General features: G+C 60.4%; 2 protein-coding genes across 3 annotated transcripts; both read left to right on the forward strand.

Annotated features, from left to right (window-relative positions):
- Positions 1-50: 50 nt before the first annotated feature.
- RILP (Rab interacting lysosomal protein) lies at positions 51-4,315 on the forward strand. The gene is made up of 8 exons (XM_005493680.4): positions 51-290; positions 775-898; positions 1,320-1,441; positions 1,604-1,795; positions 2,229-2,392; positions 2,503-2,625; positions 3,006-3,089; positions 3,387-4,315. Exons 1-8 carry the CDS (start codon positions 51-53, stop codon positions 3,541-3,543), a joined length of 1,206 nt encoding a protein of 401 aa, XP_005493737.2. The 3' UTR covers positions 3,544-4,315.
- Positions 4,316-4,457: 142 nt separating this feature from the next.
- On the forward strand, positions 4,458-11,108 carry SCARF1 (scavenger receptor class F member 1). 2 transcript variants are annotated; one of them, XR_012583532.1, is made up of 12 exons: positions 4,458-5,213; positions 5,890-5,951; positions 6,228-6,329; positions 6,448-6,973; positions 7,386-7,604; positions 7,687-7,815; positions 7,902-8,005; positions 8,190-8,301; positions 8,379-8,503; positions 8,634-8,771; positions 9,072-10,149; positions 10,254-11,108. XR_012583532.1 is itself a non-coding variant. In XM_074557220.1 (11 exons), the coding sequence occupies exons 1-11, from the start codon at positions 5,119-5,121 to the stop codon at positions 10,070-10,072; spliced, it is 2,613 nt and encodes an 870-aa protein (XP_074413321.1). In that variant the 5' UTR covers positions 4,458-5,118; the 3' UTR covers positions 10,073-10,246. The 2 variants fall into 2 exon arrangements, 1 of the variants encoding a protein (XP_074413321.1); XM_074557220.1 differs by lacking the exon at positions 10,254-11,108 and having other exon boundaries at positions 9,072-10,246.
- Positions 11,109-13,304: the final 2,196 nt, after the last annotated feature.

Here is a 13,304-nt window from a genome sequence, read left to right on the forward strand (position 1 = left end):
GGACGGGGCGGGCCGGGCCGGGCCGGGCGGAGCCGCGCGGGCGCGGGGCGATGGCGGAGCCGCTGTGGCGAACGCCGCCGGCCCGGCTGGCGCCGCCGCACGTCTACCGCATGGCGGGGGCGCTGGGCGCCGAGCTGCGCCGCCTCTCCGCCCGCTTCGGGCCCGACGCCGTGGCCGGGCTGGTGCCGCCCGTGGTGCGGCTGCTGGAGCTGCTCGAGGCGCTCGTGGCCCCGCCGGCCGCTGAGGGGGAGGCGCCGGCGGCAGCGCCGGCCGGGCCGCAGGAGGCGGAGGTGAGCGGGGAGCTGGGAGCCGGTGGCACCGAGCCACGCGTGTCCCCGCTGGAGTGGCCATGGGGACGGCGCCGAGCGGCTGGTGGCTTTTCCTGGGGCACGGGTGTCCCGCGTTTTGTGGGACGGCTCCGACCCCGTTGATCCCGTTCCCTGTGGGGACGGCTCTGACCCTGGTGTTCCTTTTTCCCGGGGATGGCTCTGGCCCCGCTTCCCTGCATCCCCTGGGACGGCTGTGATGTGCCTGTCCCGTTCTCCCAAGGGATGGCTGTCCCCATTCCCTGGGACAACTCTGATCTCGCTATCCCTGTCCTCTGGTATGGGTCTGACCCAGCTGTTCCCCTTTCCGGGATGGTGGCACTGTCCCCACTGTCCCTTATCTCCGGGGCAGCCTCTGACCTGGCTGTCACCGTGCGCTGCTCAGCGCTGTCTGTCCTGGCTGTCACTGCCCCAGGGGTGGCTCTGACCCGGTGTCCCCGTCCCCCAGGAGCCGGAGCAGAGGCTGTGGGAGGCCGAGCGCCGGGAGCGAGCCCTGCACGGCCGCCTGGCCTGCCTGGAGGAGCAGAACCGGCAGCTCCTGGGGCAGCTTGCCGAGAGCCAGTCCCAGGAAGGTGGGTGTCCCCGTGGGTTTGGGGTCCCCCCATGCCACACGGTGTCCCTGTGGAGCGGCAGGCTGGGTGCAGGGCTGAACCTGTTCTTCTAGAGCCTGGAATGCTGCTCTCCTTTCCCTCACATTGGAGACCTGTCCTAGCAGGGAGCACAGGCATTACCTTGTTCTGCAAATCAGGGATCCCAAACCTCCAGAGCACCTCGAAAGCCCCCAGAAGGGTGATGGAGGCAGGCACAGGGTTTGGGCTGCTGTGGCAACACAAGGATGTTCCAGAAACGGTCTAAAACTCTCAGTTCCCTTCTTTCCACTGTGAGATTACGAGGAACAAGTCAGACTTTGCAGAAGCACTGAGGAACTTGATAGCGTTGTGGGCTTGGGGAAGTCCTGGGGGACTCTGACTCCTGTCCTGTGTGTGCTCTCAGACAGCACGGCACGGAAGGAGCGGGAGGTGATGCTGCGGCTCAAGGAGGTGGTGGACAGACAGAGGGATGAGCTCCGTGCCCAGGCCCACGAGATCGTCTGCAAGAGCCGGGACACGGAGGCGGTGAGGGCAGGGAGCTCAGGGGTGTGCCAGGGCCCGGGCAGCTGCTTTCATGTCACATCCCCCTCCCCGGGGCTGTCACAGCTGCTGAGCCTGCTGGGCAGGTGGCACTGCTGTCCCTGGGTGGGGACACTGCCTCACCTCTGGCTGCCCTGGGCCCTCCAGCTGCAGGAACAGCTCCAGCGCTTCATGGCCATGAACGAGGAGCTGCGGCACAAGGTGGCCGTGGTGCAGGCCCAGCTCAAGAGTGCTCTGGAGCAGAAGTCAGACCTGGAGGCTGCCATGCTGCAGAGCCAGAGGGAAACGAGCAGGAGGAGCAGGACAGCCCTGGAGAGCCAGCAGCCAGAGCCTGGTGAGGTGAGTCTGAGCCTGGTGAGGTGAGTCTGAGCTGTGACCCCACACCAGAACCTGGTGTGGTGAGTCTGAGCTGTGGCCTTGCTGCTGCTGGGCATCACCAACACTGACCCCATGTTCCCAGCCTTGTGTGGAGCTCTTGGCACACCCAGATGTGGTTATTTAAGGAAACCCCACAGCTGAAAAGTGAACAGTGTGGTGGTGTCTGCAATGCCGCTAACATCTTCTCTGTAGAAGTGTTTTGGGTGGAGCAAGATGAGGTGACAGGAGTTAAAAGTAGATGGAACAGAGGATGAGGGAGGTTTGCCACGTGTGGTTGCTGGCTGAGATGAGGACATTCTTGAGACTTCCATTTTTGCCTGCATGTGCACCCAGCCTTTGGGTGGTGGTTTTGGGGTCTCTGCTTGCCTGCTGACTCTCTTTGCATCCCCTCCAGGAGGGAGCCCTGTCACCTTCAGAGGAGCCACAGCACCAGGATGGGGACAGGAGCCCTGCTCACTGCTGCTTCTCCAAGGAAGAGCTGCAGCAGATCCTGCAAGAGAGGAATGAGCTCAAGACCAACCTGTTCTTGGTGCAGGAGGAGCTGGCCTATTACCAGAGGTGAGTCCTGTCCCTGCAGCCACCCCTGGCCCAGCAGAGGCTGCTCCCACCACAGTCAGGGCAGAATCTTCCCCATGTTCTTGGTTAACCAGCTGTCTGCTTTTTACCAGGGAGCTGCTGAACGAGGAAAGAATTCCCAGCTTCTTCCTGGATGCAATGAAGTCAAATATCAAAAAACAGAGGAAAAAAATCAGAGCCAAAATGCTGGGAACGACGGAGGAGTCGGGGAGCAGGTGAGTCCGGCTGGGTGCTGGGATCCTCCCGTGCAGGGTGGGGGCTGGCTGCCCTGCTCCAGCATTTCCGTGTGCTTGATGCCCTGGATTGGAGCCTCCCCAAGCCCAGAGCTGCCTCCTCCCTCCAGAGATCAAAGGTTTGATGTCTGCAGTTGATGTGTTGCTTTGGCATAGCTGTGCCACAGGGGCTGGGCTTTGTGCTGCAGCTCATGTGTCCCTGTCACCAGTCAGGCAGGGCCTGGCCAAATGCCACTTGTCCCTGCGTGCATGTGACAGAAGGGAGGTGAGGTGGTGGCACTGGGAGCATGGACAAACACCAGAGTGGCTCCAGCACTCACTGCTGTGGCTCAGTGCAGGTTTGCCCCCATTTCTTTGTGCAGTGATGAAGAGGAGAGCTCCTGGCTCCCAGGTCATGGCACAGACTGTGTGGATGCTCAGCCTCCAGAATCCAAAATTAGGAGCTTGTAAGTTTGCTCCTGTGCTGGTAGGGATGGGAGGCTCTGCCAGTGGAGAGAGGTTTGGGGTTTGGCTGGGACCTGGCAGCTGTGGAGCTTGGATGTGATGGGAACAGAGTCAGCAGGGCTGGCAGGGGTGCTGCCAGAGCAGGGGGTGCTGTTTTAGGGGGATCTGCCTCGTCCTGGATACACAGGACCCACAGCCAGGCTGTGTCCTGCTGCCACCTCCACAGAGGGAGGCTGGGATTCTGCATCCTCCTTGGGGAGGTTCTTCTCCCCCATAGCCCTTCTCTGCTCTCTCTGCAGTTTTGGGCTGTGGTATCAGGGCAGCAGCAAAGACCCCCCCACATCCAGCTGCTCTGGAACCTGGGAAATCATTGACTCACTGGACTCACAGCTGGAGCCAGAAGGAGAGAGCAAGGCAGGGTCCAGCTGCCCTGACAGAGCCACAGCAGCACTCTGACCCCACGGCAACGGGAGCAGGATCTGTCCTTGCAGCAGAACTTCCTGGATCCTCTTCTTCCAGTGGATTCCAGAGCAGCACAGCACCTCTGGCACTTCCCTGTGCCACGGTGGTGGCAAAGCCACAGCGTGGGCAGGTTCCTGCAAACCCACTGGGACACTTGGATGTGGGCTGCCAGCCTGGCCTGGGGCAGCTCAGCACCTCTGGGCACCTCTGCCCACCAGCCACCCTTTCACTGTGCCCACAGCTTAGCTACAGAGGGGCCTCACAGCTGGGCCCCCTCCCCACTGCTCCCTGCTTGCAGCTCAGCATGGTGGGGGGCTGCACCCTCTTCCTTCTCCACACCCCAAAAGGGACCTCCCATCCCCTGGTGGCTCTCTGCAAACCCCTCTGCTCACAGCCCACAGCTGCCCCATCCTGCTCTGTGGGTTTGTTTTACCTCACCCCTTTCTTTAGTAGCTCCCCAATCCCTGCAATGTGAAGATGCAGTTGGGGTGCCCTGGGGTCCCCACAGGGCTGGGGGGGGCTGAGCACACTGCAGTGGGTGTCCAGGTGCTGCTGTGGCTGGAGCCACCAGGATCAGCACCACCAGGGCCACTCCTGCACTTCTCAGGCTTGGGGTGAATCAGTTTTGTGCTGGCACCTCTGCCTGGCACCTCTGGGACCTGGCAGACTGGAACAATCCTTGTGTTCATGGGGGCATCAGTCCCCTCAGATCAGGTACTTTCTACCTTTAATTTGGAAATAAATCAGTCTCTTGTTCTTCCTCTGAGGTTCTGCCTGCAGCCTCTGCTCTCTGCTTGGGGAGGGCTGGGTGATGCTCCCAGATTTCCCTTACCCTTCTCCTGATGGCTGTGCCCCCTGAGCCCCTTCTGGTGGGGAGGGGGCTCCAGGGGGGTGATCCCACAGTGCTGGGCATGGAGGAGTTAATTCCTGCATGGCCAAGGGGTGCTTCCAGCCCGGAGCCCCCCCGGCTGAGCTGGCCTTGGGTAGGAAAAAGGTGTTTCCTGTGCATCTGCTGACACAAAGCTCCTGGGGACATGGCGAGGTGGGACAGTGGCCAGCAGCCCTTCAAAGGCCAGCACAGGTCAGGCTGTGTTGCCATGGGGGACAAGGGGACCCCTCCTCTAAGCCCCTGCGAGGGTTTGGCAGTGCCATGGGGTGGCTCATGGGGCTTGAGGCAGGGGGTGGCACTGGACGTTTGTTTGGGTTGGGGGGACCTTGGCTAAAGCAGTTTTGGGGACGATAGAGGATGTCACAAGGGGAGTGGGGTGGCACAGGTGAGATGTTCAGGCAGGTGACAGCCCCGTGTGGCTGTGTGGAGCCCCTGGATGTCCCTTTCCATGGCAGGGTGGCAGCCAGGGCCAGAAATAGCCCGGGCAGCATTCCCTGCTCCCCCTCCCCGCCGCACCCCTGCGCCTGGATCGGGCGCCTCCTCCCGCGTTTCCTCAGGAAGAAACCCAAGGCTGGAGGGAGGAAGAGGCCGCCCCGCGGGTGGGACGGGACAGACGGGACAGAGGGACACCAGCGTGGGGCTGGGGAGCCACCAGGACGGGGGCCCTGTGCCCTGCTGGGATGGAGAGCGCCCGGCCCATCCTCTGCCTGCAGCTGTGGCTGTGGGTGCAGAGCTCTGCCCAGGAGCTCGACCCTGAGGGCAGGAACGTCTGCAGGTGAGTGCCACGGGGGTCCCCACCTGTGCCATCTCCTGGGGTCTCTCAGCAGCCCCGGAGGGTCGCTGTCCATCCCTCCTCCCGTGGACAGGGATGTGCAGCCTGGCACAGGGTGGGTGCAGGCTGGGGAGGTGCTGGGGAGTGTGGCTGGGGCATATCTGGGCATTTGGGGCATCAGATCCCTTCTCCAGGGTTTATTTCTTATTCACCATCGGAGTGCAGGGCAACGGGGCAATATGGGACCCATGGCAAAACTCATCGTGGGGAAATGTCGCTGTAGCAAACCTCAAAGAGCTTTGGGACTGATGTCCCCCGAATTTATTGCCACTCCCATTGTCTCCCATCAATGGTGACGCCTTTCATGACCTTCACTTCGGTGCCTCATTTCTGCCCTTCTGGTGAAGCTTTGAGCCTCTCCCAGGGCAAGGGACACCCGGCCCGGCTCCGTGGGGACATTCCCAGCGCTCCGGGCAGCCCAGCCCATCCCAGCCCGGCCGCCCACTCGGGCAGCAGCCTCCTAAATTTCCTTCTATTTTTCTGATTTCCTTCCGGAGCATTGCCCTGGGGGCCACGCCGCCTTGTCAGCACTGGGGCAAGGATCGCTGTGCCTCGGCCGGGGCCATGGAGCCGCCCTGGCCCCCCGGGCCTGGCTGACACCCCCAGGTCTCTCCCGCAGGTTCGCGGCCGGCCCGGAGTGCTGTCCCGGCTGGCGGCAGGAGGGCAGGGCGTGCACGGTCGGTGAGTGATGGATGGGGTGAATCCTAAAGCGTGGTCCCCATGCTCATCCAGGCGGATCCTCTGAGTGTTGGGGAAACCGTCAGCTCTCCTTGAGAGAGGTCCTGCTCCGAGGGGAGCCCCAGCTGATGGTGCTGCATCACCAGCAGGGTGATGGCATGGAGCGGGAAGCGGGATGGTGCTGTCCCTGGGAATGCTGTATCTGCAGGAGCTGGGTGGGTGGCAGGTGGGGTGTGAGCCCCAGTCAGAGAGAGCTGAGTGCCTTTCCTGCCACAACAGCCGTGTGCGAGGGGGAGGACGCCTGCAGAGAGGGCGAGGTGTGCGTGAAACCCGGGCTGTGCCGCTGCCAACCCGGCTTCTTCGGAGCAGACTGCAGCTCCCGTGAGTGCCCTCCCCGCGCCCAGCCCCTGCCATCCATCCCCCTGTAAATCCAGCTGGATGTTCGGGGGGCTGCCGGGCTTCTTTCACCCCATCCTGCCCGTGTCCTTTCCCCTGGCAGGCTGCCCCGAGCAGTACTGGGGCCACGACTGCAAGCGGAGCTGCCCGTGCCACCCCAACGGGCGCTGCGACCCCGCCAGCGGCCGCTGCACCTGCGACCCCAACCACTGGGGAGGGCTGTGCCAGTTCCCGTGCCAGTGCGGCCCCCACGGCCGCTGCGACCCCCTGAGCGGCGCCTGCCACTGCGAGCCGGGCTGGTGGGCACCCAACTGCAGGAAGCAATGCCCGTGCAACCCCTCCACGTCGCAGTGCGACCCCCTGAGCGGGCTGTGCCGCTGCCAGCCGGGCTGGTGGGGCCGGAGGTGCAGCTTCAAGTGCTCCTGCAATGTCTCGCCCTGCGCGCAGGAGACGGGCAAGTGCGAGTGCCTGCCTGGCTACTGGGGACCGGCGTGCCAGCGGCGCTGCGACTGCGGGCACGGCTCCTGCAGCCCCGCCAGCGGCCACTGCACCTGCGAGCCCGGCTACCAGGGCAGGAGCTGCCGGGAGCCCTGCCCGGCAGGGAAATACGGCTCTCAGTGCGTGCACAGGTGAGATGGGTGAGCCGCGGGATCCAGCGGGCTGCAGTCACACCCTGGGGGAAGGCACTGTGCCTGTGTCTGTCCCTTTGGCTGGGCAGGGAGACCTGTCCTGGGTTTGAGCATCCCAGGGTGGATGCAGCATCAGTGTTGTCCCAAAAGAAACACCTCGCTAATGTCAGTGTCACCCTAAAATCTGATTGTCCTTAATCTCGCTCCCCATGGTGATAAAGCAGCACCTCCCAACTCAGAACATTCTGAGATTCTGCTGCTCTCCTCTCCTCTTGCTACCACAGAGCATTAGGCACCACTGTGTATTTCCCCTCGGTCCAAAATGATGCTCAATGATTTTGTGGGGTGAAAGCTGCTTTTTAGGGGTACAAAGGTTGGGCGTTGTGACCCCAGTGCCTCTCTGCCCACACAGCTGTGGGAGCTGCAAGCGCAGCCAGCCCTGCTCACCCGTGGATGGTTTCTGCCTGGCCTGCCAGCCCGGCTGGAACGGGACCCTCTGCAAGGATCCCTGTGCTCCTGGATTCCACGGGGATGGCTGCCTCCACCCGTGTCCCCGCTGCCTGCACGGGGAGCCCTGTGACCCCCAGACCGGGTCCTGCCTGCGCTGTGACCCCGGCTGGACGGGACCCAGGTATGCCCAGGGTGAGCCCCCTGGTCCCTGGGGTGTCCCTGCTCTGGGACGCAGTCACTGATGCTTTGCTCTGTTTTGGCAGCTGCAACATCTCCTGCCCTGTGGGCACCTTTGGTGATGGCTGCCAGTTCCTCTGCCCTGAGTGTGTTTCAGGGAGCTGTGACCCCGTGACAGGAGTTTGCATCTGCCAGGCAGGCTACTGGGGAGACAGGTAACACCAGGAAAATTCTGGGAGTGGGGCTGGGCTGGAGCCTTGCTCTTTCGGGGGGTATTTCCCTCCTTTCCTCTCTTTTCCAGTTGCAACAACACCTGTCCTGAAGGCTATTTTGGAGTGAATTGTTCCTCACCCTGCCAGTGCTCCCGGGGGACCTGTGACCCTGTGCAGGGTGACTGTGTGCTGAGTAAGATTACCCTCACATTTCTGGGCAAGGGATGGTCACATCCTCACTGGGGAAGGTGCTGGGATGCATCCTGGTGCCTCCTGGCCCCACTGGGAGTTGTCAGCTCCTGCTCTCTTTCTGCAGGGCTGTTCTGTAGGTGTCACAGCCACAGGACATGCCAGACTCAGCCCATCTCCTCACACAGGTTTGAAGGACCATGGAGCCCTTGCAGCTGCCATCCTTGTCCCTCTCCTGCTGCTGCTGCTCTGTGTTGCCTGCTGCTGCTGTGGTGCCGGCTCAGCAGATGCCAGAGACAGGTATTTTTTCACATTTTTCAGCCTTTGACACAAACCCCCATGTCCTGTATCCCTTGATGTCCATCTCTGCTCTGCAGGGCGGCTGTGTCGGACGATGGTGTGCTGGCCAGGATGAAGCACCACGTGCAGGGGGTGCTGGCCAACCTCAGTGCTCTCATGCCCTGCTTTAACCTGGGCACCTCAAAACTTCCCAAAGTCACAGGTGAGCAAAGCAGAGCTGCCCACAGCCCTTCCAGAAGTGCTGCACTCTCTGTCTGGGGGGAAGCCTGAAACCCCTCTCCTCTGAGCACCCTGGGGTGCTGGAGTTCAGCTGGGTGTCTTTTCTTCCCCAGTTTCCCACCACGACATGGAAATCCCCTACAACCCCAGCTTCATCGAGCCCCCATCGTCTGCGTGGGTTTCAGACAGCTCCTTCTCCTCCTTCGACACAGACAACGAGGGACCCGAGTACTCCGTCCCTCCCAGAGAAGGTGACGCCCATTGCTGCTCCTCCTCCTCCTCTCTGCTCACCTCTGGGGTCAATCCTGGCCGTCCCAGGGAGCTGTGCTTGGCTCAGACATTGTTTATTTCCTTGTCCTTGTTTTCCTGTCTGCAGGGCTGTGTTTGGCTGCGTGAGATGGGACGTGCCCAGTGGGGCAACCCCATTTCACAACCTCCTCCTTGGGAAGCGTTCCCAGGGACAATCCTATTGCATCAGCTCCTGTCCCAGTGTCCCCGATTATGTCCCCGGGCAGGGTGGCAGCTCTAACACGTGTCACCTTGTCCCACAGGCATCCCGCTGCTGGGCGGGGCAGAGCTGCAGGACGGAGCATCCCCCGCTGCCGAGGCGCTCCCGGACCCGTCCGCCTTCGACTCCGAGGATGTCTCTCAGCCCTTCGCCATCCCCCGCACGTCCAGCATCGCCAAGGCCAAGCGTCCCTCTGTGTCCTTCGCCGAGGGGACAAAATTCGGGGCTGCCGAGACGCCCAGCCCCAGCAGGAAGCCCAAGGCGCCGTGGGGCCCATCCAGGCTGACCCCACCGCCGGGGGATGCGGCGGCCGAGCCGCCCAGCGAGAGCCCGGCCAGCGATTGCTACGAGAACGCCGAGCCCCTCAGCAAGGGGGACGAAAGCCACCGGCCATCGCCCCGGGCCACGCCGGGGGGACGCCGCAGGGTGGTGTCCAGCACCAGGCATGTGGCGCAGAGAGTGGAGGCGCTGGAAGCGGCTGCGAGATGCGGCAGCTGGGAGGCCAAGGGGAAGGAACCCAATGTCACCACCATCTACATGATGGTGGGAACTGCAGGGCACGACCCCAAGGCGGAGGGGAGTGGCGAGGGACCGGTCCAGGCTGTGCTGAAGCGTCTGGGCAGCTTGCAGAAGGGCAAGTGGTCTGCGAAGGAGGAGCCCAAGGTGAGGAGGAGCATGGAGGCCATTCAGAAACCTCCTCGCCGGGCTCTGGCGCAGCGCAGGGACTCGGAGAACGGCTGCAAGCAGAGGGAGAGTGTGCCGGGGGCTCCTGCCGAGCCAGCCCCGGGCAAGCAGCAGCAGCATCCCGCTGCCAAGAGACTGTCCCTGCTCCTCGCATCTCTCTCGTCAAAAAGCACCGGTGCCCAGGACGGGGCCAGCGAAACGGCAGAGAAGGGGAAAAGCCCGGAGTTAGTTGGCAGCCTGGAAAGGAAGGGACAGGATGCCGCGGAGGAAGAGCCGAAATACGAGAACGTGGCCAGCAGCGGAGCTGAATCGCCCTCCGGCCCCGGCAAGGAGCTGCCGGGCAGCGCTCCGGGCACCTGAGGCGGCACCGCCCGGGCTGGGGCCGCGGGAGCACCGCGCTCTCCAACCCCGGCCTGGGCAGCCGAGCGCGCTCCGAGCTGGGAATTGGAGGAGCATCGAGCCTTCCTGGTGACCTTCTCAGCTCCAGAGCTGTGAACTGGAGGAGCATCGAGCCTTCCTGGTGACCCTCCCTGCTCTGGACCTGTGAACTGGAGGAGCATCGAGCCTTCCTGGTGACCCTCCCTGCTCTGGGGTCACAGCGGGGACAGCCCGTGGGGTTGTGGTGCTCGAGGGCTGTTTTCTGCTCCTCGCTGCCCTACCAGCCCCACTTGTGGCTGTACAGCCCGGGGGGACAGCAATGCTCTGGATGCTGTGGTGGCACCCTCAAGCCCCTGTCACCACTGCGGACATACCCAATGTAGGGCTGCTGAGTGCTAGGAAATGCATGCACAAAATCCACTCTCACCCTATCCGTCCTCACCTTTCCCTGCCCCAATTCCCCTGAGCCTCTTGCTGGAAAGGTGCTTCTCACTGAAAGGGAGCATTTTGTGGAGCTGGGCTGAGGAGAGATGATTGGCTGTCACAAGCAGCTTCAGTGAAAATTAATTTTAGCTGCTTATCTCAAAGGGTATCTGGGTCTGCAGGGGTTTATCTGTGTGGCTCTGGCTTCTGTGGCAGGTCCTGGCTGCCTTTGCTTCCATGTGGAAAAGCTCATGGCAGGACACAGGGGATAGTGACAGCCTTTTAAACTCCACACAGTTCCAGGCTGCAGTTGTGCAAACATGGCAGCTGGGCAGTGACCATCAACCTGTGCACCTGGTGCTGTGCTGATAAGGATGGAAGTTGCCTGGAAAATGGGATTTCCACGGGTGCCCTAAGCTCCTGCCACCTCCCACGCCTCATTCCTGCTGTGAAGGCAGCTGAGATGCTAAAGAGGATTTGCAGAGTGATCTGGTTTTAGATGTATCTAAGTAGTAGAAGGTTTTTTGTGTATTTTTTTCTCTGTTATTTCACTTGGTGTGAAAGCCTTGGAACGAAAATTAAATGCCCTTCAGGAGATGGGTTTCCCAGCCGCTCTTTGAGTCAAAGATATAACCAGGAATATTCTCCAGAGTGTGGAAACTGTCAGCAGCCTCAGGCTTTCCGTTTGGGAAATTTTTTTTTAGATTTTCTGTCTCTGTTGAAATCTGAATTCTCACTCACTGAGCTGAGCCCTGTGCAGAGCCCAGGACTGGAGTGCAGGAGGAATGTGAGTGGGCCGTGAGTGTCCAGAGCCCCTCTGCTCAGCCTGCACTTCACACATCATGTGCAGAGCTCCACATGAATCCTTTTGGTCTGGCACTGCTCAGCTGGGCTTCAGGGTTTGGGGTGTTTCAGAAAAACAGTGGGTTTTGCTTTTTTCCTTTTGCTTCCCATGGGTGCTTCTCCACAGCACAAGGCACCAAATCCCCGCAGTCTGACGTGGCTGAAGCTTCCAGTTTTGCAACCAGCACAAAGCACCCTTTCCTGCAGTGGAATCATCTGCTGCTGGGATTATAACACCAAATATTCTGGCATCCAAATAAAACTGCTCATCCTGGCAGGACTGGAGCAGCAGCCTGTTCTGCACGGGCTTGCTTTTGTTTTGACACCATTTTATGACAGCAGCAGGGACAGTCCCACATTTGATTTATAAGCAGCCATTTTTTTTCCCTAATGGGATGGATATTTTGAGCCTGTGAGCTGAGCAGTGCTGTGCCAGAAGTGAACACCACGTGAGCCAGTTCACTCTGGGTGCAGCATGTAAATAGCTGACAACAACCTGACAGCCTCAAACCAGCCCCTGGCTTGAGAAAATGCTGCTGCTGGGAGAACCTTCCTTGTCCATGGAGCCAGGATGTTTCCCCTGCTTGAAGATGAAGCATCTTGGCCGTGTCTGGGCAGTGAAAGGGAAATGAGCTGCAAATTTCCAGCGTGTGGCTGCCCATGCACGCTCCTGCAGCGTGGCTGCGCTGGTGCTGCTTGCTGGGGATGCTTCTGTCGGTTTGCTCTGGGTGTGGGAGGTCTGCAAGGCAGAGCTGGCTGGGGAATCTCTTCCCGTGCTGGATTTCTGACTTTGCAGAGCTGCTGCAGCGTTTGGAAGGCAGGCAGTGGGAAGGGAAAGGGATCCATGTGCAGGTGCTGTCTGTGAGCAGAGAGGTGCCTGTGTGCTCTGCTGGGGCAGGAGCAGAGGCTGGAGCTGTTCCTGGGGTCTGTGCCATGGTGGTCTGTCCTTGTCATCCTGTCAGCCCTGTCATCTCCTTTCCCAAACTGCCCAAGCCTTTGAGGAGCACCGCATCATTTAGCCCAGTGGCTGTGCCAGAGCAGGAGCTGCCACCTCCCTCCCAGCTAAACTCATTCCTGGCCAGTTTCTAAAAACACATCTCTGTGTCAGTGCTGTTCTTCGGCTTCACTTTATTTTTTTTCTCCCCATGCTGTTTACTCAATCCCTGGGGTATTTATAGCTGGCCACGGATCACCTGATAGCTTTTCTCCTTCTAGGATAGGAAAACTGAGCCCTCCCTGCTCTTGCTGAGGCAGAGGGTTCCCGTGACCCCGAACAGCCTCGGAACCCTCCTCACGCTCCTCCCCGTCACAGTTTGTGTTTCTTGGACACAGCAGCCAGGTCTGGGTGCTGAGGTCTCCTGGGTCTGGTGCTGCCTCAGCCTTCTTCTACCTCTGTTAAACACCTGGCACCAATCCAGGCTGCCTTGTTTTCTTTGGGCTTTTTGTTTGTTTGTTTGCATTGGCTTAAATCCACTTTCCAGCTGTTGAAACGTTTGATCCCTCTCCCACAGCCAAGGCTGGGGAGTTTCCTCTTCCCACCCGCCACAGGGATGGAGTGGTGGGGACACGTCCGTCTGCCTGGGGCCCTCTGCTTCCTCTGGGGTGTTTACCTGCCACAAACACTGTTTTCATCTGCTTTGGATGAGAAAATATCCCCTCTCAATATTCTAGGGATTTATGGCCATGTCCTCTGAGCCAGGACCTCCCTATTGAGGGAAGGATTTATGGAAGGTCTAGAAATACCTCAGAGGAATTCTCTGAAAAATAATTTAACAGAAAAAAGGAAGGCAGAGTTGTGGTGAAGTCAGATGTGAAGCTGGCTTGTAATGATATTACTTTATTTCATTAAACTGGGCTGTATACCTAGCAGTGTGATCAACAGGTTTAGTGAGGGGATTTTCCCCCTTTACTCTGCTCACCTTAAAGTATTGTGTCCAGTGTGAGGATT

Source organism: Zonotrichia albicollis, chromosome 22 (assembly GCF_047830755.1).
Source record: "Zonotrichia albicollis isolate bZonAlb1 chromosome 22, bZonAlb1.hap1, whole genome shotgun sequence".
Taxonomy (NCBI): domain Eukaryota; kingdom Metazoa; phylum Chordata; class Aves; order Passeriformes; family Passerellidae; genus Zonotrichia; species Zonotrichia albicollis.